At 58.6% G+C, this 24,521-nt stretch overlaps 1 protein-coding gene across 4 annotated transcripts; it reads right to left on the reverse strand.

Moving 5' to 3' along the window:
• Positions 1-516: 516 nt before the first annotated feature.
• Positions 517-24,521, reverse strand: CCDC142 (coiled-coil domain containing 142). 4 transcript variants are annotated; one of them, XM_040331347.1, is made up of 12 exons: positions 24,378-24,521; positions 11,995-12,075; positions 11,562-11,672; positions 9,773-10,569; positions 9,265-9,571; positions 6,604-6,690; positions 5,984-6,366; positions 5,374-5,484; positions 5,063-5,177; positions 4,789-4,966; positions 1,866-2,074; positions 518-1,199 (listed from the first exon to the last, which is right to left on the reverse strand). In XM_040331347.1, exons 3-12 carry the CDS (start codon positions 11,605-11,607, stop codon positions 973-975), a joined length of 2,460 nt encoding a protein of 819 aa, XP_040187281.1. In that variant the 5' UTR covers positions 11,608-11,672; positions 11,995-12,075; positions 24,378-24,521; the 3' UTR covers positions 518-972. The 4 variants fall into 4 exon arrangements, with proteins under 4 accessions (XP_040187063.1, XP_040187135.1, XP_040187281.1 ...); XM_040331129.1 differs by having other exon boundaries at positions 517-1,199; positions 9,265-10,569; XM_040331271.1 differs by having other exon boundaries at positions 9,265-10,569; positions 11,583-11,672; positions 24,378-24,520.

Genomic DNA, 24,521 nt, shown 5'->3' on the forward strand with positions numbered 1-24,521 from the left:
CCTGTGGCTCTCCAGCTGTTGCGGAACTACAATTCCCATGAGGCATTGCAAGCCGCTGACAGGTACAAGCATGTCTCCCAAAGGCTGAGGCATTATGGGAATTGTAGTTTTGCAACAGCTGGAGAGCCACAGGTTGAGCACCCATGCTCTAGTCTAATGGATCCTCTGAGGTCCAGTGTGTACGGATCTGTCTGATGATGGTTCTGGACTCTCCAGGGAAATGGATCCTCCAAGGTCCAGTGTGTACGGATCTGTCTGATGATGGTTCTGGACTCTCTGGTCTAATGGATCCTCTGAGGACCGGTGTGTATGGCACCGCCAAATTTACTGCTGGCACCGCCCCTTTGACCTGCCCTATTGCTAGGAGAGGAGAATCTCATTGTGGGTGATGATTCATTTAGAAACTCCAAGCACACCACCTCCCGGAGGAGGGATAAAAATCACCACCATGAAAAAAAGAAAGAGGCGACAAGTTTAATATTAAAAATCTTTATTAAAATAAATCTCTGTATGAAATAAATATCAAATATATTAAATTATATATATATTCTTGTCAGAATATCAGGGGGGGGGGGGAAGACTGGGAGGAGCCAGTGCCTGCACATGGGGGAGGAGTGTGGTAAGCGATGTCTGGGTTAGTCCTTATGCCTGGGAGGTGGTCAGCTGGGGGGGTATACCAGTCTCCCGGACCCAGAAAAGGGGTAAATACCTCTTGGCACTTAAAGCTGGGCCCAGGGCAACTCTGAGAATATTGCCTGGAAGTCTCATCCTCCATCTTGCCCTAAGGTTGGACCTCACCCGAGGGGCCCCTCATGACACTACTTGGCTCTCCCAAGATGGGCTTAATCTATTCCAGATTTTGTAGGAACCACCTGAGGAGTTCCTCATCCTTCGGATACTTCTCGGCCCTTCCAAGGTGCGCTCAGTCCATTCCACATCTTGTAGGAACCACCCGAGGGGGCCCCCCCCCCCTCATCCTTCAGATACTTCTCGGCCTTCCCAGGGCAGGCTCAGTCCATTCCAGGCTTTGTGGACACGAAGTGAAAGCCACTGGCGCTGATTGTGCGGCAGGTAAGAATCGTGACTGTGTCGCGGTACGCGTCTGGAGGTGTCCCCATCCCACACTCTCCTCTCCAGGCTGTCCAAACTCTGCAGACTGTCTGACATGCTGTCCACGGCCACCCGGCACAGAGGAGGACCTGAGCGGGGGGGGGGGGGGGGGGAAGAGATTAGAGGGTGGAGACATCAGGAGAAGAATACATGAACAGTCAGCACAGCATGAGAAGACGGGGAGAGGGAGGGTAGAGACACCAGGAAAGTGTGGGAGGGTGAAGATTAGAGGGCAGAGACACCAGAAGAGTGAAGGAAAGGGGAAGGAAGATGAGAGGGCGGAGACACTAGGAGAGTGTGGGAGGGGCATGAAGATTAGAGGGTGGGGACAAGGAGGCAGGATAAAAGGGTGGGGGCGGAGACACCAGAAGAGTGTGAAGGAGGGGAGGAAGATTAGAGGATGGAGACACCAGAAGAGTGGGGAAAGATTAGAGGGTGGGGACGAGGAGGCAAGATAAAAGGGTGGGGGCTGAGACACCAAGAGAGTGTGGGAGGGGCAGGAAGATTAGAGGGCGGAGACAGCAGGACAGGGGGGGAGGGAAGGGAAGATTAGATGGCAGAGACACCAGGAGAAGAATACATGAACACTCATAGCATGAGAACATCGAGAGGGGGAGGGGAGCCTAGAGGACAGACATACGAGGAGCAGGAGAGGAATACATGAACACTCATAGCATGAGAACATCAAGAGGGGGAGGGGAGACTAGAGGACAGACATACGAGGAGCAGGAGAGGAATACATGAACAGAACTCACAGCATGGGAAGAGCACACAGCTTCCAGACTGAAGGTACGCCTTGCGAGACGGCTGCTGCAAGAGACACACGATGGCGTTGTCGGCCTGAGCAAAAACCGGGAGAGCCAGAGCCGCCTGGACCACCTCTGGAGACAACCTGGAGTCCTGAGAACGCAATATATCCCGCACACTCTCAAAGTCACGTCTGAGCTGGAGAGTCCCCTGCAAACTGAGAAAAAAAACACAGAGATCACACCAGATACAGAGGACAGCGTGAGAGAGACACCAAGACCACTTCAGTCTTCAACCTTCAGGTTATACTGCCACCTACAGGAGGACTGCACTTTGGATGAAAAAAAAAAAAAACCTGGAGAAAGTATGAACAGAAGACCAGGAGACAGCCCTGTATATCTGGGGAACAGAAGAACAGGAGACAACCCTGTATATCTGGGGAACAGAAGACAGCCCTTGTATATCTGGGGAACAGAAGCCCAGGAGACAGCCTTGTATATCTGGGGAACAGAAGCCCAGGAGACAGCCTTGTATATCTGGGGGAACAGAAGACAAGGAGACAACCCTGTATATCTGGGGAACAGAAGACCAGGAGACAACCCTGTATATCTGGGGAACAGAAGACAGCCCTGTATATCTGGAGAACAGAAGACCAGGAGACAGCCCTGTATATCTGGGGAACAGAAGACCAGGAGACAGCCCTGTATATCTGGGGAACAGAAGACCAGGAGACAGCCCTGTATATCTGGGGAACAGAAGACCAGGAGACAGCCTTGTATATCTGGGGAACAGAAGCCCAGGAGACAGCCTTGTATATCTGGGGAACAGAAGCCCAGGAGACAGCCTCAAATATCTGGGGAACAGAAGTACAGGAGACAGCCCTGTATATCTGGGGAACAGAAGACCAGGAGACAGCCCTGTATATCTGGGGAACAGAAGACAGCCCTGTATATCTGGGGAACAGAAGACCAGGAGGCAGCCCTGTATATCTGGGGAACAGAAGACAGCCTTGTATATCTGGGGAACAGAAGACCAGGAGACAACCTTTTATATCTGGGGAACAGAAGCCCAGGAGACAGCCTTGTATATCTGGGGAACAGAAGTACAGGAGACAGCCTCAAATATCTGGGGAACAGAAGTACAGGAGACAGCCTCAAATATCTGGGGAACAGAAGTACAGGAGACAGCCCTGTATATCTGGGGAACAGAAGACCAGGAGACAGCCCTGTATATCTGGGGAACAGAAGACAGCCCTGTATATCTGGGGAACAGAAGACCAGGAGACAGCCCTGTATATCTGGGGAACAGGAGACCAGGAGACAGCCCTGTATATCTGGGGAACAGAAGACCAGGAGACAGCCCTGTATATCTGGGGAACAGAAGACCAGGAGACAGCCCTGTATATCTGGGGAACAGAAGACCAGGAGACAGCCCTGTATATCTGGGGAACAGAAGACCAGGAGACAGCCCTGTATATCTGGGGAACAGAAGACCAGGAGACAGCCCTGTATATCTGGGGAACAGAAGTACAGGAGACAGCCTTGAATATCTGGGAAACAGAAGTACAGGAGACAGCCTTGAATATCTGGGGAACAGAAGTACAGGAGACAGCCCTGTATATCTGGGGAACAGAAGACCAGGAGACAGCCCTGTATATCTGGGGAACAGAAGACCAGGAGACAGCCCTGTATATCTGGGGAACAGAAGACCAGGAGACAGCCTTATATATCTGGGGAACAGAAGACCAGGAGACAGCCCTGTATATCTGGGGAACAGAAGACAGCCTTGTATATCTGGGGAACAGAAGTACAGGAGACAGCCTTGAATATCTGGGGAACAGAAGTACAGGAGACAGCCCTGTATATTTGGGGAACAGGAGACAGCCTTGTATATCTGGGGAACAGAAGTACAGGAGACAGCCTTGAATATCTGGGGAACAGAAGTACAGGAGACAGCCTTGTATATCTGGGGAACAGAAGACAGCCCTGTATATCTGGGGAACAGGAGACAGCCCTGTATATCTGGGGAACACGAGACAGCCCTGTATATCTGGGGAACAGGAGACAGCCCTGTATATCTGGGGAACAGAAGTACAGGAGACAGCCTTGTATATCTGGGGAACAGAAGCTTGATGCTGAAAGGGCCAAGTGCTCACAGATCCAGTAGACTGAACCTTGAACCTTGGTCTTGAGACCATAAGCTCGGATGCTTGAATCACTTAAAGATGGTGGATGCAAAAAGCCGGAGCAACCTTATGGGGAAACCATCCAAGTTCTGAAGGAAGAAGCACCCAAGAGAGATTCCCACAGCCCAAACCACACCCAGAAATAAGGAAGGGAATTTCCTTTCAGTGGATGGGAGAGGGACAGAAGGAAGTCCAGGGCCTGAAGGGGCCACCACCTTGTCCTAATGAAAGATCAGAAGGGGTTCCTTGAAGGAATGGTCGCCGGTCCAGACACTTACCTCACAAGATCGAGGTCCCTCCATATAGCCTCTCACCTCATACATTCGCCCTGAAACAGGCCACTGCGCCTTAGGGCCATTTCACATGGTTGAACCGTTCAGGTCTCGTTACCAGAAAATCTGTAAAGTGCCCCATGTGGAGCCCAAAGGATCCCTTTCAGCCACCCCCCCTCCCCCTGACAACTTCCAGCCCAGAGGGGTGCAACCAAACAGACGAAGAAATGATATTCATCCTCATAGGACACTAGCAAAAAACTGAGGCATGCTGGGAGTGGGAGGGGTTATTCTTTTTTGTTTGTCAGTGTCCTTTATTTGCTGTAGGTGGCAGTATAACCGAAGGTTGAAGACTCCCTGTGCCCCTCAATTTGCTAATTTAAAAGATTTTTCCGCCTGTCCCTGGTGCAGATTGTCCCTCATTTCCTGTCTGCGCCCCCCTCCCCCACCTCCACCCCCCAGTCCATATCTCACCTGAATTTGATCTTCTCCCGCAGGATATGTCCCATCCAGGCTTCCATGAACACACGGACCGCCACACACACTGCCGACACCTGTTCCTCCAAACACAGCGGGGTCACCCCATCCAGGACCGGGACCACCACCGCGCTGACCGCAGCCTGGGCGTACTCGCTGGCTGCCAGATCGGGGCCTGTGAGGAGACAGATTTCAGGGTATCACATGACAGGAGGAGGAAGTTCCCACTGTGTATACACACACACACACAGAGCAAGGCTCCGCCCCTTACCTGTCACCAGCTTCCCTCTCCAGTGCCGCCCCGCTGGCATCATGTGCTGGAAGACGTCCTGGGCCCTCCGGGAACACACCGAGCCCAGAACATGCGGCAGAGAGACCACCAGGCCCTGCAGGGGAGGAGGAGACAACAGGTTACCTCTGGAGGCGGGGATCCCTCAGGGGGCGGGGGGGGGGGATGAAGTTCAGATGTCGGAGGAGGAGGAGGAGTAGGAGTATACAGGGAAGGGGCACTCCCCACATACCCAGCAGGGGGTGATATAATAGGAGGGGTATACAGGGAAGGGGCACTCCGCCCAGACTCACCTCCAGGACATCCCGGCCCCTCATTATCTTCAAACATGAGCTTTGGGCGGAAGGACCCCAATCTCCATTCTCTGCTACCGCCACCAGAGAGCGACACTCCGCCTTTATCACCTGCGGAGATCGACATCATTCCCAGACACAACATAAAATATATATAAAAAAAATATATATAACAAAAAACAAAACATAAAAATTATATATATATATATATATATATATATATATATATATTCACAACATAAAAAAAAAAAAAAAAAAAAAATAAAATATCATACATAAAAAATAACAAAAGCAACACAAAAAAACACAACATAAAAATATATATATATAATAATAATAATAATAATAATAAATAATAATAAAAAAAAAAAAAAAAAAACACAACACCATCAAATAAAACAAAAAATGGAAGAATATATAAAATTAAATAAAAATTACATAAAAAAAAAAAAGATAGTATAAATATAATATAAAAAAAAAACATACATTTTATATATTACTTTTCATTTTATCGATATTGGAGACGAGGTGATCAATATCCCCGGACATAAATGGGGAATTAGTTCTGATCTCTGTAATGAAGCGGCCCGGAGGAGGAGCTTCTTCTTACCGGTAGATCGCCATGCGTGATCAGCACCAGCTGACCGAGTGACCCAGAAGACACGAAGATCTGGGCGCGGCTTCGTAACCACACGTCACACAGGTGCAGGGTGACGGCGCAGCGGCTCAGCGCCCCCTGCTGGCAGATGACGGCACACGGCTCTGGAGGAGGAAGAGAGGTGAGGCGGTCACCCAGATTCCAGGGTTCCCGAGAAGGTGATGGGTGGTTGGAGGAGGAGTTCGGTGTGACCAGTAAAGCCGATAGGTGTTGGCACAAAGTCACCAGAATCCTGGAGGTTCTGCTGTGAGGATTCCCAGAGACCGGATCTCCTCTACCCAACGTGGAGGCGCCGCACTTATCTGTTAGGGCGGAGCTTAGCGCCTGGCACAACGCTGTACGGAGGAAGAAGAAGAGATGTGTCACTACGACTGGTCCACAGGGGGGCGCTCTCTCACTGAGATATCTAGGGATCATTCATATTCTGAGATCTAGGGATCATTCATATTCTGAGATCTAGGGATCATTCATATTCTGAGATCTAGGGATCATTCATATTCTGAGATCTAGGGATCATTCATATTCTGAGATCTAGGGATCGTATGACACTCAGGGGCGGAGTCTTTACTTACCGTTGTCCCAGGCGATGAGACTTCGCACGCGGAGAAGGTTTTGAGAGAGACTGCGACCCAACGAGACACACGACTCCGGGAGATCTTCTGAGAGAGGACATTAGAAATGAGACCACAGGAAAATACACAAATCCGCCCCCCCCCACCCGATATTCCCAACTCCTCCCCGTCCATGGAGGAGCCAACAATATTCCCAACTCCTCCCCATCCATGGAGATCAATATTCCCAACTCCTCCCCATCCATGGAGATCAATATTCTCAACTCCTCCCCATCCATGGAGAAGCCAACAATATTCCCAACTCCTCCCCATCCATGGAGAAGCCAACAATATTCCCAACTCCTCCCCATCCATGGAGAAGATCAATATCCCCAACTCCTCCCCATCCATGGAGAAGATCAATATTCCCAACTCCTCCCCATCCATGGAGAAGATCAATATTCCCAACTCCTCCCCATCCATGGAGAAGATCAATATTCCCAACTCCTCCCCATCCATGGAGAAGATCAATATTCCCAACTCCTCCCCATCCATGGAGGAGATCAATATTCCCAACTCCTCCCCATCCATGGAGAAGATCAATATTCCCAACTCCTCCCCATCTATGGAGAAGATCAATATTCCCAACTCCTCCCCATCCATGGAGAAGATCAATATTCCCAACTCCTCCCCATCCATGGAGAAGATCAATATTCCCAACTCCTCCCCATCCATGGAGAAGCCAACAATGTTCCCAACTCCTCCCCATCCATGGAGAAGATCAATATCCCCAACTCCTCCCCATCCATGGAGAAGATCAATATTCCCAACTCCTCCCCATCCATGGAGAAGCCAACAACATTTCCAACTCCTCCCCATCCATGGAGAAGCCAACAATATTCCCAACTCCTCCCCATCCATGGAGAAGATCAATATTCCCAACTCCTCCCCATCCATGGAGAAGATCAATATTCCCAACTCCTCCCCATCCATGGAGAAGATCAATATCCCCAACTCCTCCACATCCATGGAGAAGATCAATATTCCCAACTCCTCCACATCCATGGAGAAGATCAATATTCCCAACGCCTCCCCATCCATGGAGAAGATCAATATCCCCAACTCCTCCCCATCCATGGAGAAGATCAATATTCCCAACTCCTCCACATCCATGGAGAAGATCAATATTCCCAACTCCTCCCTATCCATGGAGAAGATCAATATTCCCAACTCCTCCCCATCCATGGAGAAGATCAATATTCCCAACTCCTCCCCATCCATGGAGAAGATCAATATTCCCAACTCCTCCCCATCCATGGAGAAGATCAATATTCCCAACTCCTCCCCGTCCATGGAGAAGATCAATATTCCCAACTCCTCCCCATCCATGGAGGAGAAGATCAATATTCCCAACTCCTCCCCATCCATGGAGAAGATCAATATTCCCAACTCCTCCCCATCCATGGAGAAGATCAATATTCCCAACTCCTCCCCATCCATGGAGAAGATCAATATTCCCAACTCCTCCCCATCCATGGAGAAGATCAATATTCCCAACTCCTCCCCATCCATGGAGAAGATCAATATTCCCAACTCCTCCCCATCCATGGAGAAGATCAATATTCCCAACTCCTCCCCATCCATGGAGAAGATCAATATTCCCAACTCCTCCCCATCCATGGAGAAGATCAATATCCCCAACTCCTCCCCATCCATGGAGAAGATCAATATCCCCAACTCCTCCCCATCCATGGAGAAGATCAATATTCCCAACTCCTCCCCATCCATGGAGAAGATCAATATTCCCAACTCCTCCCCATCCATGGAGAAGATCAATATTCCCAACTCCTCCCTATCCATGGAGAAGATCAATATTCCCAACTCCTCCACATCCATGGAGAAGATCAATATTCCCAACTCCTCCCCATCCATGGAGAAGATCAATATTCCCAACTCCTCCCCATCCATGGAGAAGCCAACAATATTCCCAACTCCTCCCCATCCATGGAGAAGATCAATATTCCCAACTCCCCCCCATTCCATGCAGAAGATCAATATTCCCAACTCCTCCCCATCCATGGAGAAGATCAATATTCCCAACTCCTCCCCATCCATGGAGAAGATCAATATTCCCAACTCCTCCCCATTCATGGAGAAGATCAATATTCCCAACTCCTCCCCATCCATGGAGAAGATCAATATTCCCAACTCCTCCCCATCCATGGAAAAGATCAATATTCCCAACTCCTCCCCATCCATGGAGAAGATCAATATTCCCAACTCCTCCCCATCCATGGAGAACATCAATATTCCCAACTGTTCCCCGTCTATGACCAGACAGACCCGCCCACCTCCACCATTAGTAATGACCAGACAGACCCGCCCACCTCCATCATTAGTAATGACCAGACAGACCCTCCCACCTCCACCATTAGTAATGACCAGACAGACCCGCCCACCTCCACCATTAGTAATGACCAGACAGACCCGCCCACCTCCACCATTAGTAATGACCAGACAGACCCTCCCACCTCCACCATTAGTAATGACCAGACAGACCCGCCCACCTCCACCATTAGTAATGACCAGACAGACCCGCCCACCTCCATCATTAGTAAAGACCAGACAGACCCGCCCACCCACGCCTGTACATATACGAGGCGTGTTCTGCACATTCCATACCTGAATTGAAGGTTTCCCGCAGTACGTGGACAGCGGACGCACACACACCCTCCGGAAGTGACGGCAGAGCTGGCAGTGCCCTCGGTCCCCTCATCCCCAGACAGAGGGCATGGAAGACTTGGGAATGGAGGGCTGGCCACAGACGGGCACAGTACTGACTATACATAGCCGATTCTGAGCTACTCAGGACTTGATTCCACATCTTCTGATCCAAGCCCACCAGGATCTGTAGAACTGGGGTCACCTGACACCTGTCCCCCTGGATGAGGACCCCCAGATTGCTGGATGACCTCTGACCTGGGACCACCTGACCATTGGATGTCCTAAGCGCAGGATCTGTAGCTTGGTCCATGTGGGACTTCATCTCTCTCCTGTCCTCCTGGACCAGAACCCCCAGTGACCTCTGACCTGGAACCACCTGACTTTTCTGTAGAACCAGGGTCACCTGACTCCCGTCCTCTTGGACAAGGATCCCCAGATTGCTAGGCGACCTCTGACCTGGGACCACCTGACTCTTCTTCTGCAGGGTACTGGATGGCGTCGGGTCGGGATCAGTAGCTTGCTTCATGTAGGTCTCCATCTCTCGCCTCAACACGTCTCCCAGACCACACCGAGACCACATCCGGCACATCTCTCCCATCAAGACTCCGCCTCTCTCTTCTGCCAATATCTCCAAAGTCCGGCTCAGACAAAATGGCCGCAGTTCTGCCAAAGGTCTTCCTCGCTTGGCTAAGTCGTCCACCACCTGGTTGTACAACGTCAGAGACCGACAGAGGTCTGGGGTCACCTCGGCTGGGACTTGGGCCACCCTGCGCAGTAGGCGGAGTATGAACTGCTCTGTAAGGAGGGCGGCTTTGACCGCCATGAGGAGCAGGACACCGGGGACGTTCCTGATGGCGTCCTGCATGGAGGGGGATGGGATGGGGTACAGGCAGGGGTCCCCCCGAAGTCTCCTGTGCAGTGACGCACATTGAGAGGTGACTTCCCGCAGCCTCAGACACATGGCGGACAGGCGGGAGGGTATCGGGGGGCTCTGCTCTATCAGCTCACACATGATATTCATGTAATTCATGAGGCTCATCTGAAGGACAACAAACTGGCGGGTCAGGGTCAGAAGATGGCGCCGGCGGGTTAGGAGAACCAGCTGCTGACTGCCGCCGTGTCTGCGTGATAACTCTGTGTACATCCCATCGAGGAGAGCCTGGGCGCCACCTGATGGCTGGGGCAGGGCTGCACCGATGACATCATACTGAGACTCCGCCCTCTGCAACAAAACAGGAGAACGCGGAGGAGACCCGCCGGGCCCTGAGAGGAGAAGAGACAACAGTGATTAGCGATAGAGAAATCACATGACAGGGGGAGGAGGTAACACTACAGGGGGAGGAGTCACATGACAGGGGGAGGAGGTAACAATACAGGGGGAGAAGTCACATGACAGGGGGAGGAATCACACGACAGGGGGGAGGAATCACACGACAGGGGGGAGGAATCACACGACAGGGGGGAGGAATCACACGACAGGGGGGAGGAATCACACAACAGGGGGGAGGAGTCAGCACAGCAGATTTACCGCATGAAAGGAGAAGCAGAAATTGTGATGCAGTGGGAGGAGTCACATGATGGTGGGAGGAGTCAAAACACCAGATGTAACCCGCATGAAAGGAGAAGCAGTGGAAGGAGTCACGTGATGGTGGGAGGAGTCAGCACAGCGGATGTAACCGCATGAAAGGAGAAGCAGTGGAAGGAGGAGTCATGTGATGGTGGGAGGAGTCAGCACAGCAGATGTAACCGCATGAAAGGAGAAGCAGTGGAAGGAGGAGTCATGTGATGGTGGGAGGAGTCAGCACAGCAGATGTAACCGCATGAAATGAGAAGCAGAAATTGTGATGCAGTGGGAGGGGTCATGTGATGGTGGGAGGAGTCAGCACAGAGGATGTAACTGCATGAAAGGAGAAGCAGAAATTGTGATGCGGTGGGAGGAGTCACATGACGGTGGGAGGAGTCAGAACACCAGATGTAACCCGCATGAAAGGAGAAGCAGTGGAAGGAGGAGTCACGTGATGGTGGGAGGAGTCAGCACAGAGGATGTAACTGCATGAAATGAGAAGCAGAAATTGTGATGCGGTGGGAGGAGTCACATGATGGTGGGAGGAGTCAGCACAGAGGATGTAACCACATGAAATGAGAAGCAGTGGAAGGAAGAGTCCTGTGATGGTGGGAGGAGTCAGCACAGCGGATGTAGTCAGGTGACAGGAGAAAAGGCAAATCATAATGAAGTGGGAGGAGCCATACAATACCATTAAAGGCTTTCCTCTTACATTTGATGTCACTGGGGTGTGACATGTCTATTGGAGGAGAGAGAAGAGGGGTGGGGCCTGTGGAGCGGAGCGATCCACCTCATTCTTCATCTGTAAGGACACAAGACATTGATTGGTTAGAATTATTCAGCGTCTATCAGTAGAAACCCCCAACACTACAGATCAGTCCCAATAATACACCCCAGACACTCCCACTGGGAGGGGCACCCCCAACACTACAGATCAGTCCCGATAATACACCCCAGACACTCCCACTGGGAGGGGCACCCCCAACACTACAGATCAGTCCCGATAATACACCCCAGACACTCCCACTGGGTGGGGCATAGGGGACACGGACCTCCCCCACACCCCCATTGTTGGGGTAGATCTGTCACTGTGGGTGTGTATGGGGGGTGAATGGTGAACTGACCTCATAGGGAGGAGTGAGGAGTCCGGGGCTGAGGCTGGAACCCAGGAAGAGGCACCACAGAACATTCTAGAGACCGGAGCTCTGCAGAGAGAAATGTCACCGCATTACATTACAGATCACAGGAGGGGAGACTGAGGGGAGGGACAAGTGGGGAGGGACAAGAGGGGAGGGACCAGGAGGGGGGACCAGAGGGGACGGTGAGGAGGAGGATCTGAGGGGACGGTGAGGGGGACCAGAGGGGACGGTGAGGGGGATCAGAGGGGACGGTGAGGGGGACCAGAGGGGACGGTGAGGGGGACCAGAGGGGACGGTGAGGGGGATCTGGGGGGACGGTGAGGGGGACCAGAGGGGACGGTGAGGGGGATCTGGGGGGATGGTGAGGGGGATCTGAGGGGACGGTGAGGGGGATCTGAGGGGACGGTGAGGGGGAGGGATCTGAGGGGACGGTGAGGGGGAGGGATCTGAGGGGACGGTGAGGAGGAGGATCTGAGGGGACGGTGAGGAGGAGGATCTGAGGGGACGGTGAGGGGGAGGGATCTGAGGGGACGGTGAGGGGGAGGGATCTGAGGGGACGGTGAGGAGGAGGATCTGAGGGGACGGTGAGGAGGGATCTGAGGGGACGGTGAGGAGGAGGATCTGAGGGGACGGTGAGGAGGGATCTGAGGGGACGGTGAGGAGGGATCTGAGGGGACGGTGAGGAGGGATCTGAGGGGACGGTGAGGAGGGATCTGAGGGGACGGTGAGGAGGGATCTGAGGGGACGGTGAGGAGGGATCTGAGGGGACGGTGAGGAGGGATCTGAGGGGACGGTGAGGGGGATCTGAGGGGACGGTGAGGAGGGATCTGAGGGGACGGTGAGGAGGGATCTGAGGGGACGGTGAGGAGGGGGGGATCAGAGGGGACGGTGAGGAGGGATCGGTGAGGAGGAGGATCTGAGGGGACGGTGAGAGGGATCTGAGGGGACGGTGAGGGGGATCTGAGGGGGATCTGGGGGGACGGTGAGGGGGGATCTGAGGGGACGGTGAGGGGGATCTGGGGGGACGGTGAGGGGGATCTGAGGGGACGGTGAGGGGGATCTGAGGGGACGGTGAGGAGGGATCTGGGGGGACGGTGAGGAGGGATCTGAGGGGACGGTGAGGAGGGATCTGAGGGGACGGTGAGGAGGGATCTGAGGGGACGGTGAGGGGGATCTGAGGGGACGGTGAGGAGGGATCTGAGGGGACGGTGAGGAGGGATCTGAGGGGACGGTGAGGAGGGATCTGAGGGGACGGTGAGGAGGGATCTGAGGGGACGGTGAGGGGGATCTGGGGGGATGGTGAGGGGGATCTGGGGGGACGGTGAGGGGGATCTGAGGGGACGGTGAGGAGGGATCTGAGGGGACGGTGAGGAGGGGGGATCAGAGGGGATGGTGAGGGGTATCTGAGGGGACGGTGAGGAGGAGGGATCTGGGGGGACGGTGAGGAGGGATCTGAGGGGACGGTGAGGAGGGATCTGAGGGGACGGTGAGGAGGGGGGATCAGAGGGGATGGTGAGGGGTATCTGAGGGGACGGTGAGGAGGAGGGATCTGGGGGGGGGGTGAGGAGGATCTGAGGGGACGGTGAGGAGGGATCTGGGGGGACGGTGAGGAGGGATCTGGGGGGACGGTGAGGGGGATCTGAGGGGACGGTGAGGAGGGATCTGAGGGGACGGTGAGGAGGATCTGGGGGGACGGTGAGGAGGGATCTGAGGGGACGGTGATCTGGGTAGACGGTGAGAGGGATCTGAGGGGACGGTGAGAAGGGATCTGGGGGGACGGTGAGGAGGGATCTGAGGGGACGGTGAGGAGGGATCTGAGGGGGCGGTGAGGAGGGATCTGGGGGGGGGGGCGGTGAGGGGGATCTGAGGGGACGGTGAGGGTGATCTGGGGGGGACGGTGAGGGGGATCTGGGGGGACGGTGAGGGGGATCTGGGGGGACGGTGAGGAGGGATCTGGGGGGACGGTGAGGAGGGATCTGAGGGGGACGGTGAGGAGGGATCTGAGGGGACGGTGAGGGGAATCTGGGGGGGGGCGGTGATCTGGGGGGGGACGGTGATCTGAGGGGACGGTGATCTGAGGGGACGGTGAGAGGGATCTGAGGGGACGGTGAGGGGGATCTGAGGGGACGGTGATCTGGGGGGACGGTTAGGAGGAATCTGAGGGGACGGTGAGGAGGATCTGGGGGGACGGTGAGGAGGGATCTGGGGGGTCGGTGAGAGGGATCTGGGGGGACGGTGATCTGGGGGGGACTGTGATCTGGGGGGTCGGTGAGGGGGATCTGGTGGGACGGTGATCTGGGGGGGGACTGTGATCTGGGGGGTCGGTGATCTGGGAGGACGGTGAGGGGGATCTGGGGGGACGGTGAGGGGGATCAGGGGGGACGGTGAGGAGGGATCTGAGGGGACGGTGAGGAGGGATCTGAGGGGACGGTGAGGAGGGATCTGGGGGGACGGTGAAGAGGGATCTGAGGGGACGGTGAGGAGGGATCTGAGGGGACGGTGATCATCTTAGGGGGATCTGGGGGGGCAGTGAGGGGGATCTGGGGGTACCGTGAGAGGGATCTGGGGGGGTCGGTGATCTGGGGGGGACTGTGATCTGGGGGGACGGTGAGGGGGATCTGAGGGGACGGTGAGGGGGGATCTGGGGGGGTCGGTGATCTGGGGGGACGGTGAGGGGGATCTGGGGGGGGACTGTGATCTGGGGGGACGGTGAGGGGGATCTGAGGGGACGGTGAGGGGGATCTGGGGGGACGGTGAGGAGGGATCTGAGGGGACGGTGAGGAGGGATCTGGGGGGGCAGTGAGGGGGATCTGGGGGGGCAGTGAGGGGGATCTGGGGGGACGGTGAGGAGGATCTGAGGGGACGGTGAGGGGGATCTGAGGGGACGGTTGTAACGGCTACCCAAGTGGTGTGAGGGTCTCAGCCGCTGGAGACGTCCTTTTCCCTGGCAAAATGCGATATGCAGGTACCGCCGGTATATCCCATCGAACTCCCTTCCAAGAAACGAGACGTGCTACGTTTGCAGAGTGAAGCAGACTGACTTTATTTTCCACATTTTTCCTCCTTATATCTGCTTACAACTGTACAGAAACAAATGACACTCCCCCCCTCATCACACACTAAGGCTAATTACTAAACATTCTTTAATTAATAACAACAAAACCTTCACCCACTCCGTCTCCTAGGCAGACGTTTCGTCTCCGCATACAGAGACAGTGTTATCACACATAAACAGTTTTTAGCATGCATAATTATAGTTCTGAGAGCAGACCTGGGATTAACACCTGTCCATTACAACACCTTTATACAAGGACAATGGACTGCCTCCCAGGCCCTGACGCAATTAGCATGTCACTAGACTGAGTCATAGAATATTGACTGGTTGGGGTCACAATTAACCAACATCTTGTAGTCTCTCAAGATCCTGCAATTATTATCAATGTCCAGGCAGAATAGTCCATAATCCGTTACAACGGTGAGGAGGGATCTGAGGGGACGGTGAGGAGGGATCTGGGGGGGACGGTGAGGGGGATCTGGGGGGACGGTGAGGGGGATCTGGGGGGACGGTGAGGAGGGATCTGGGGGGACGGTGAGGAGGGATCTGGGGGGACGGTGAGGGGGATCTGGGGGGACGGTGAGGAGGGATCTGGGGGGGACGGTGAGGAGGGATCTGAGGGGAAGGTGAGGAGGGATCTGAGGGGACGGTGAGGAGGGATCTGAGGGGACGGTGAGGAGGGATCTGAGGGGACGGTGAGGAGGGATCTGAGGGGACGGTGAGGAGGGATCTGAGGGGACGGTGAGGAGGGATCTGGGGGGACGGTGAGGGGGATCTGAGGGGACGGTGAGGAGGATCTGGGGGGACGGTGAGGAGGGATCTGGGGGGACGGTGAGGAGGGATCTGGGGGGGGGGGGGGGGGGGATCTGAGGGGACGGTGAGGAGGGATCTGAGGGGACGGTGAGGGGGATCTGGAGGGACGGTGAGGAGGGATCTGAGGGGACGGTGAGGGGGATCTGGGGGGACGGTGAGGAGGGATCTGAGGGGACGGTGAGGGGGATCTGAAGGGACGGTGAGAGGGATCTGGGGGGTCGGTGAGGGGGATCTGAGGGGACGGTGAGGAGGGATCTGAGGGGACGGTGAGGAGGGATCTGAGGGGACGGTGAGGAGGGATCTGAGGGGACGGTGAGGAGGGATCTGAGGGGACGGTGAGGAGGGATCTGAGGGGACGGTGAGGAGGATCTGGGGGGGACGGTGAGGAGGATCTGAGGGGACGGTGAGGAGGGATCTGAGGGGACGGTGAGGAGGGATCTGAGGGGACGGTGAGGGGGATCTGAGGGGACGGTGAGGAGGGATCTGAGGGGACGGTGAGGGGGATCTGGGGGGACGGTGAGGAGGGATCTGAGGGGACGGTGAGGGGGATCTGGGGGGTCGGTGAGGGGGATCTGGGGGGACGGTGAGGAGGGATCTGGGGGGGCAGTGAGGGGGATCTGGGGGGACGGTGATCTGAGGGGACGGTGAGGAGGGATCTGAGGGGACGGTGAGGGGGATCTGAGGGGACGGTGAGGAGGATCTGAGGGGACGGTGAGGAGGGATCTGAGGGGACGGTGGGAGGGATCTGGGGGGGCAGTGAGGGGGATCTGGGGGGACGGTGAGGGGGATCTGGGGGGACGGTGAGGAGGGATCTGGGGGGACGGTGAGGAGGGATCTGGGGGGACGGTGATCTGGGGGGACGGTGATCTGGGGGGACGGTGATCTGGGGGGACGGTGAGGGGGATCTGAGGGGACGGTGAGGAGGGATCTGAGGGGACGGTGAGGAGGGATCTGGGGGGATGGTGAGGAGGGATCTGGGGGGACGGTGAGGGGGATCTGAGGGGACGGTGAGGGGGATCTGAGGGGACGGTGAGGGGGATCTGAGGGGACGGTGAGGGGGATCTGAGGGGACGGTGATCTGGGGGGACGGTGAGGGGGATCTGGGGGGACGGTGAGGGGGATCTGGGGGAACGGTGAGGGGGATCTGGGGGGACGGTGATCTGGGGGGACGGTGAGGGGGATCTGGGGGGACGGTGAGGGGGATCTGAGGGGACGGTGAGGGGGATCTGAGGGGACGGTGATCTGGGGGGCGGTGAGGGGGATCTGGGGGGACGGTGAGGAGGGATCTGAGGGGACGGTGAGGAGAATCTGAGGGGACGGTGAGGAGGGATCTGAGGGGACGGTGAGGAGGATCTGAGGGGACGGTGAGGAGGATCTGAGGGGACGGTGAGGAGGATCTGAGGGGACGGTGAGGGGGATCTGGGGGGACGGTGAGAGGGATCTGGGGGAACGGTGAGGGGGATCTGGGGGGACGGTGATCTGGGGGGACGGTGAGGGGGATCTGGGGGGGACGGTGAGGGGGATCTGAGGGGACGGTGAGGAGGATCTGAGGGGACGGTGATCTGGGGGGCGGTGAGGGGGATCTGGGGGGACGGTGAGGAGGGATCTGAGGGGACGGTGAGGGGGATCTGAGGGGACGGTGAGGGGGATCTGAGGGGACGGTGAGGGGGATCTGAGGGGACGGTGATCTGGGGGGACGGTGAGGGGGATCTGGGGGGACGGTGAGGGGGATCTGGGGGAACGGTGAGGGGGATCTGGGGGGACGGTGATCTGGGGGGACGGTGAGGGGGATCTGGGGGGACGGTGATCTGGGGGGACGGTGAGGGGGATCTGGGGGGACGGTGAGGGGGATCTGAGGGGACGGTGAGGGGGATCTGAGGGGACGGTGATCTGGGGGGACGGTGAGGGGGATCTGGGGGGACGGTGAGGAGGGATCTGAGGGGACGGTGAGGAGGGATCTGAGGGGACGGTGAGGGGGATCTGAGGGGACGGTGAGGAGGGATCTGGGGGGACGGTGAGGAGGGATCTGGGGGGACGGTGAGGGGGATCTGGGGGGACGGTGAGGAGGGATCTGAGGGGACGGTGAGGAGGGATCTGAGGGAACGGTGAGGAGGATCTGAGGGGACGGTGAGGGGGATCTGAGGGGACGGTGAGGGGGAAGATCTGAGGGGACGGTGAGGAGGGATCTGGGGGGACGGTGAGGGGGATCTGAGGGGACGGTGAGGAGGGATCTGAGGGGACGGTGAGGAGGATCTGGGGGAACGGTGAGGGGGATCTGGGGGGACGGTGATCTGGGGGGACGGTGAGGGGGATCTGGGGGGACGGTGATCTGGGGGGACGGTGAGGGGGATCTGGGGGGACGGTGAGGGGGATCTGAGGGGACGGTGAGGGGGATCTGAGGGGACGGTGATCTGGGGGGACGGTGAGGGGGATCTGGGGGGACGGTGAGGAGGGATCTGAGGGGACGGTGAGGAGGGATCTGAGGGGACGGTGAGGAGGGATCTGAGGGGACGGTGAGGAGGGATCTGGGGGGACGGTGAGGAGGGATCTGGGGGGACGGTGAGGGGGATCTGGGGGGACGGTGAGGAGGGATCTGGGGGGACGGTGAGGGGGATCTGGGGGGACGGTGCGGGGGATCTGGGGGGACGGTGAGGAGGGATCTGGGGGGGACGGTGAGGAGGGATCTGAGGGGACGGTGAGGAGGGATCTGAGGGGACGGTGAGGAGGGATCTGAGGGGACGGTGAGGGGGATCTGAGGGGACGGTGAGGAGGATCTGGGGGGACGGTGAGAGGGATCTGGGGGAACGGTGAGGGGGATCTGGGGGGACGGTGATCTGGGGGGACGGTGAGGGGGATCTGAGGGGACGGTGAGGAGGATCTGAGGGGACGGTGATCTGGGGGGCGGTGAGGGGGATCTGGGGGGACGGTGAGGAGGGATCTGAGGGGACGGTGAGGAGGGATCTGAGGGGACGGTGAGGAGGATCTGAGGGGACGATGATCTGGGGGGCGGTGAGGGGGATCTGGGGGGACGGTGAGGAGGGATCTGAGGGGACGGTGAGGAGGGATCTGAGGGGACGGTGAGGAGGATCTGAGGGGACGGTGAGGGGGATCTGAGGGGACGGTGAGGGGGAAGATCTGAGGGGACGGTGAGGAGGGATCTGAGGGGACGGTGAGAGGGATCTGAGGGGACGGTGAGGAGGGATCTGAGGGGACGGTGAGGGAGATCTGAGGGGACGGTGAGGGAGATCTGAGGGGACGGTGAGGGGGATCTGAGGGGACGGTGAGGGGGATCTGGGGGGACGGTGAGGAGGGATCTGAGGGGACGGTGAGGAGGGATCTGAGGGGACGGTGAGGGGGATCTGGGGGGACGGTGAGGGGGATCTGAGGGGACGGTGAGGGGGAAGATCTGAGGGGACGGTGAGGGGGATCTGAGGGGACGGTGAGGAGGGATCTGAGGGGACGGTGAGGGGGATCTGGGGGGACGTTGATGAGGGATCTGAGGGGACGGTGATCTGGGGGGTCTGTGATCTGGGGGGACGGTGAGGAGGGATCTGAGGGGACGGTGAGGGAGATCTGAGGGGACGGTGAGGGAGATCTGGGGGGACGGTGATCTGGGGGGACGGTGAGGGGGATCTGGGGGGACGGTGATCTGGGGGGACGGTGAGGGGGATCTGGGGGGACGGTGAGGGGGATCTGAGGGGACGGTGAGGGGGATCTGGGGGGACGGTGATCTGGGGGGACGGTGAGGGGGATCTGGGGGGACGGTGAGGGGGATCTGAGGGGACGGTGATCTGGGGGGCGGTGAGGGGGATCTGGGGGGACGGTGAGGGGGATCTGAGGGGACGGTGAGGGGGATCTGAGGGGACGGTGAGGAGGGATCTGGGGGGACGGTGAGGAGGGATCTGAGGGGACGGTGAGGAGGGATCTGAGGGGACGGTGATCTGGGGGGCGGTGAGGGGGATCTGGGGGGACGGTGAGGAGGGATCTGAGGGGACGGTGAGGAGGGATCTGAGGGGACGGTGAGGGAGATCTGAGGGGACGGTGAGGGGGATCTGAGGGGACGGTGAGGGGGATCTGGGGGGACGGTGAGGAGGGATCTGAGGGGACGGTGAGGAGGGATCTGAGGGGACGGTGAGGAGGATCTGAGGGGACGGTGAGGAGGAGGGATCTGAGGGGACGGTGAGAGGGATCTGAGGGGACGGTGAGGAGGGATCTGAGGGGACGGTGAGGGAGATCTGAGGGGACGGTGAGGGAGATCTGAGGGGACGGTGAGGGGGATCTGAGGGGACGGTGAGGGGGATCTGGGGGACGGTGAGGAGGGATCTGAGGGGACGGTGAGGAGGGATCTGAGGGGACGGTGAGGAGGGATCTGAGGGGACGGTGAGGAGGGATCTGGGGGGACGGTGAGGGGGATCTGAGGGGACGGTGAGGAGGATCTGAGGGGACGGTGATCTGGGGGGCGGTGAGGGGGATCTGGGGGGACGGTGAGGAGGGATCTGAGGGGACGGTGAGAGGGATCTGAGGGGACGGTGAGGGGGATCTGAGGGGACGGTGAGGGGGATCTGAGGGGACGGTGAGAGGGATCTGAGGGGACGGTGAGGAGGGATCTGAGGGGACGGTGAGGAGGGATCTGAGGGGACGGTGAGAGGGATCTGAGGGGACGGTGAGAGGGATCTGAGGGGACGGTGAGGGAGATCTGAGGGGACGGTGAGGAGGGATCTGGGGGGACGGTGAGGAGGGATCTGAGGGGACGGTGATCTGGGGGGCGGTGAGGGGGATCTGGGGGGACGGTGAGGAGGGATCTGAGGGGACGGTGATCTGGGGGGACGGTGATCTGGGGGGACGGTGAGGGGGATCTGAGGGGACGGTGATCTGAGGGGACGGTGAGAGGGATCTGAGGGGACGGTGATCTGGGGGGTCTGTGATCTGGGGGGACGGTGAGGAGGGATCTGAGGGGACGGTGAGGGAGATCTGAGGGGACGGTGAGGGGGATCTGGGGGGACGGTGATCTGGGGGGACGGTGAGGGGGATCTGGGGGGACGGTGAGGGGGACGGTGATCTGGGGGGACGGTGAGGGGGATCTGAGGGGACGGTGATCTGAGGGGACGGTGAGAGGGATCTGAGGGGACGGTGAGGGAGATCTGAGGGGACGGTGAGGGGGATCTGAGGGGACGGTGAGAGGGATCTGAGGGGACGGTGAGGAGGGATCTGAGGGGACGGTGAGGAGGGATCTGAGGGGACGGTGAGAGGGATCTGAGGGGACGGTGAGAGGGATCTGAGGGGACGGTGAGGGAGATCTGAGGGGACGGTGAGGAGGGATCTGGGGGGACGGTGAGGGGGATCTGAGGGGACGGTGAGGAGGGATCTGAGGGGATGGTGAGAGGGATCTGAGGGGACGGTGAGGGAGATCTGAGGGGACGGTGAGGAGGGATCTGGGGGGACGGTGAGGAGGGATCTGAGGGGACAGTGAGGAGGGATCTGAGGGGACGGTGAGAGGGATCTGAGGGGACGGTGAGAGGGATCTGAGGGGACGGTGAGGAGGGATCTGGGGGGACGGTGATCTGAGGGGACGGTGAGGGAGATCTGAGGGGACGGTGAGGAGGATCTGAGGGGGCGGTGAGGGGGATCTGGGGGGACGGTGAGGAGGGATCTGAGGGGACGGTGATCTGGGGGGACGGTGATCTGGGGGGACGGTGAGGGGGATCTGAGGGGACGGTGATCTGAGGGGACGGTGAGAGGGATCTGAGGGGACGGTGATCTGGGGGGTCTGTGATCTGGGGGGACGGTGAGGAGGGATCTGAGGGGACGGTGAGGGAGATCTGAGGGGACGGTGAGGGGGATCTGGGGGGACGGTGATCTGGGGGGACGGTGAGGGGGATCTGGGGGGACGGTGAGGGGGATCTGGGGGGACGGTGATCTGGGGGGACGGTGAGGGGGATCTGAGGGGACGGTGATCTGAGGGGACGGTGAGGGGGATCTGAGGGGACGGTGAGGGAGATCTGAGGGGACGGTGAGGAGGGATCTGGGGGGACGGTGATCTGGGGGGACGGTGATCTGAGGGGACGGTGAGGGGGGATCTGAGGGGACGGTGATCTGAGGGGACGGTGAGGGGGGATCTGAGGGGACGGTGATCTGGGGGGACGGTGAGGGGACGGTGATCTGAGGGGACGGTGAGAGGGATCTGAGGGGACGGTGAGGGAGATCTGAGGGGACGGTGAGGGGGATCTGAGGGGACGGTGAGAGGGATCTGAGGGGACGGTGAGGTGGATCTGAGGGGACGGTGAGAGGGATCTGAGGGGACGGTGAGGAGGGATCTGAGGGGACGGTGAGAGGGATCTGAGGGGACGGTGAGGGAGATCTGAGGGGACGGTGAGGGAGATCTGAGGGGACGGTGAGGAGGGATCTGGGGGGACGGTGAGGGGGATCTGAGGGGACGGTGAGGAGGGATCTGAGGGGACGGTGAGAGGGATCTGAGGGGACGGTGAGGGAGATCTGAGGGGACGGTGAGGAGGGATCTGGGGGGACGGTGAGGAGGGATCTGAGGGGACGGTGAGGAGGGATCTGAGGGGACGGTGAGAGGGATCTGAGGGGACGGTGAGAGGGATCTGAGGGGACGGTGAGGGGGATCTGAGGGGACGGTGAGAGGGATCTGAGGGGACGGTGAGGTGGATCTGAGGGGACGGTGAGAGGGATCTGAGGGGACGGTGAGGAGGGATCTGAGGGGACGGTGAGAGGGATCTGAGGGGACGGTGAGGGAGATCTGAGGGGACGGTGAGGAGGGATCTGGGGGGACGGTGAGGAGGGATCTGGGGGGACGGTGATCTGAGGGGACGGTGAGGGAGATCTGAGGGGACGGTGAGGAGGATCTGAGGGGACGGTGATCTGGGGGGCGGTGAGGGGGATCTGGGGGGACGGTGAGGAGGGATCTGAGGGGACGGTGATCTGGGGGGACGGTGATCTGGGGGGACGGTGAGGGGGATCTGAGGGGACGGTGATCTGAGGGGACGGTGAGAGGGATCTGAGGGGACGGTGATCTGGGGGGTCTGTGATCTGGGGGGACGGTGAGGAGGGATCTGAGGGGACGGTGAGGGAGATCTGAGGGGACGGTGAGGGGGATCTGGGGGGACGGTGATCTGGGGGGACGGTGAGGGGGATCTGGGGGGACGGTGAGGGGGATCTGAGGGGACGGTGATCTGAGGGGACGGTGAGAGGGATCTGAGGGGACGGTGAGGGAGATCTGAGGGGACGGTGAGGAGGGATCTGGGGGGACGGTGATCTGGGGGGACGGTGATCTGAGGGGACGGTGAGGGGGGATCTGAGGGGACGGTGATCTGAGGGGACGGTGAGGGGGGATCTGAGGGGACGGTGAGGGGGGATCTGAGGGGACGGTGATCTGAGGGGACGGTGAGGGGGGATCTGAGGGGACGGTGAGGGGGGATCTGAGGGGACGGTGAGGGGGATCTGAGGGGACGGTGAGGGGGATCTGAGGGGACGGTGATCTGAGGGGACGGTGAGGGGGATCTGAGGGGACGGTGAGGAGGGATCTGAGGGGACGGTGAGAGGGATCTGAGGGGACGGTGAGGGGGATCTGAGGGGACGGTGAGGAGGGATCTGAGGGGACGGTGAGGGGGATCTGGGGGGACGGTGATCTGGGGGGACGGTGAGGGGGATCTGGGGGGACGGTGAGGGGGATCTGAGGGGACGGTGATCTGAGGGGACGGTGAGAGGGATCTGAGGGGACGGTGAGGGAGATCTGAGGGGACGGTGAGGAGGGATCTGGGGGGACGGTGATCTGGGGGGACGGTGATCTGAGGGGACGGTGAGGGGGGATCTGAGGGGACGGTGAGGGGGGATCTGAGGGGACGGTGATCTGAGGGGACGGTGAGGGGGGATCTGAGGGGACGGTGAGGGGGGATCTGAGGGGACGGTGAGGGGGATCTGAGGGGACGGTGAGGGGGATCTGAGGGGACGGTGATCTGAGGGGACGGTGAGGGGGATCTGAGGGGACGGTGAGGAGGGATCTGAGGGGACGGTGATCTGAGGGGACGGTGAGGGGGATCTGAGGGGACGGTGAGGAGGGATCTGAGGGGACGGTGAGGGGGGATCTGAGGGGACGGTGAGGAGGGATCTGAGGGGACGGTGAGGAGGGATCTGAGGGGACGGTGAGGGGGATCTGAGGGGACGGTGAGGAGGGATCTGAGGGGACGGTGAGGGGGGATCTGAGGGGACGGTGAGGGGGATCTGAGGGGACGGTGAGGGGGATCTGAGGGGACGGTGAGGGGGATCTGAGGGGACGGTGAGGGGGATCTGGGGGGGATCTGGTATCTGGGGGGGATCTGATTCCTGTGGGTGGGAAGTTTTGTACATAATGAAGACCTATCACTATATATAGGATGAGGAGGATGAGGAGGAATGGCGCCCTCCTGTGGGAAGAAGAAATCATCCCCTCCTGTACAGAATTCTCTCTCTCCGGTGATCACGTGACTCAGGGAACACTCACCCTTCTCCGCCCGTCATCTCCGCTATATGTACCCCTCATCGTCTCCACAGCAACCAGAACCGGAATGGGCGGAGCCAGCACAACGAGAACTTCTCATCTACATCTTCCGTGTCAGGTGAAGAGGCGGGGCTTTCTGTAGTGAGG

Source organism: Rana temporaria, chromosome 1 (genome assembly GCF_905171775.1).
Source record: "Rana temporaria chromosome 1, aRanTem1.1, whole genome shotgun sequence".
Classification (NCBI taxonomy): Eukaryota; Metazoa; Chordata; class Amphibia; order Anura; family Ranidae; genus Rana; species Rana temporaria.

Coding starts and splice junctions, on each gene's coding strand:
- CCDC142 (XM_040331201.1), bottom strand. CDS start 11,607: ATGTCACACCCCAGTGACATCAAATGTAAGAGGAAAGCCTTTAATG. Junction 5,485..5,983: donor TCACGCATGGCGATCTACCG/GTAAGAAGAAGC, acceptor CGATCTCCGCAG/GTGATAAAGGCGGAGTGTCG. Junction 5,178..5,373: donor GGGGCCGGGATGTCCTGGAG/GTGAGTCTGGGC, acceptor CCTCCCCTGCAG/GGCCTGGTGGTCTCTCTGCC.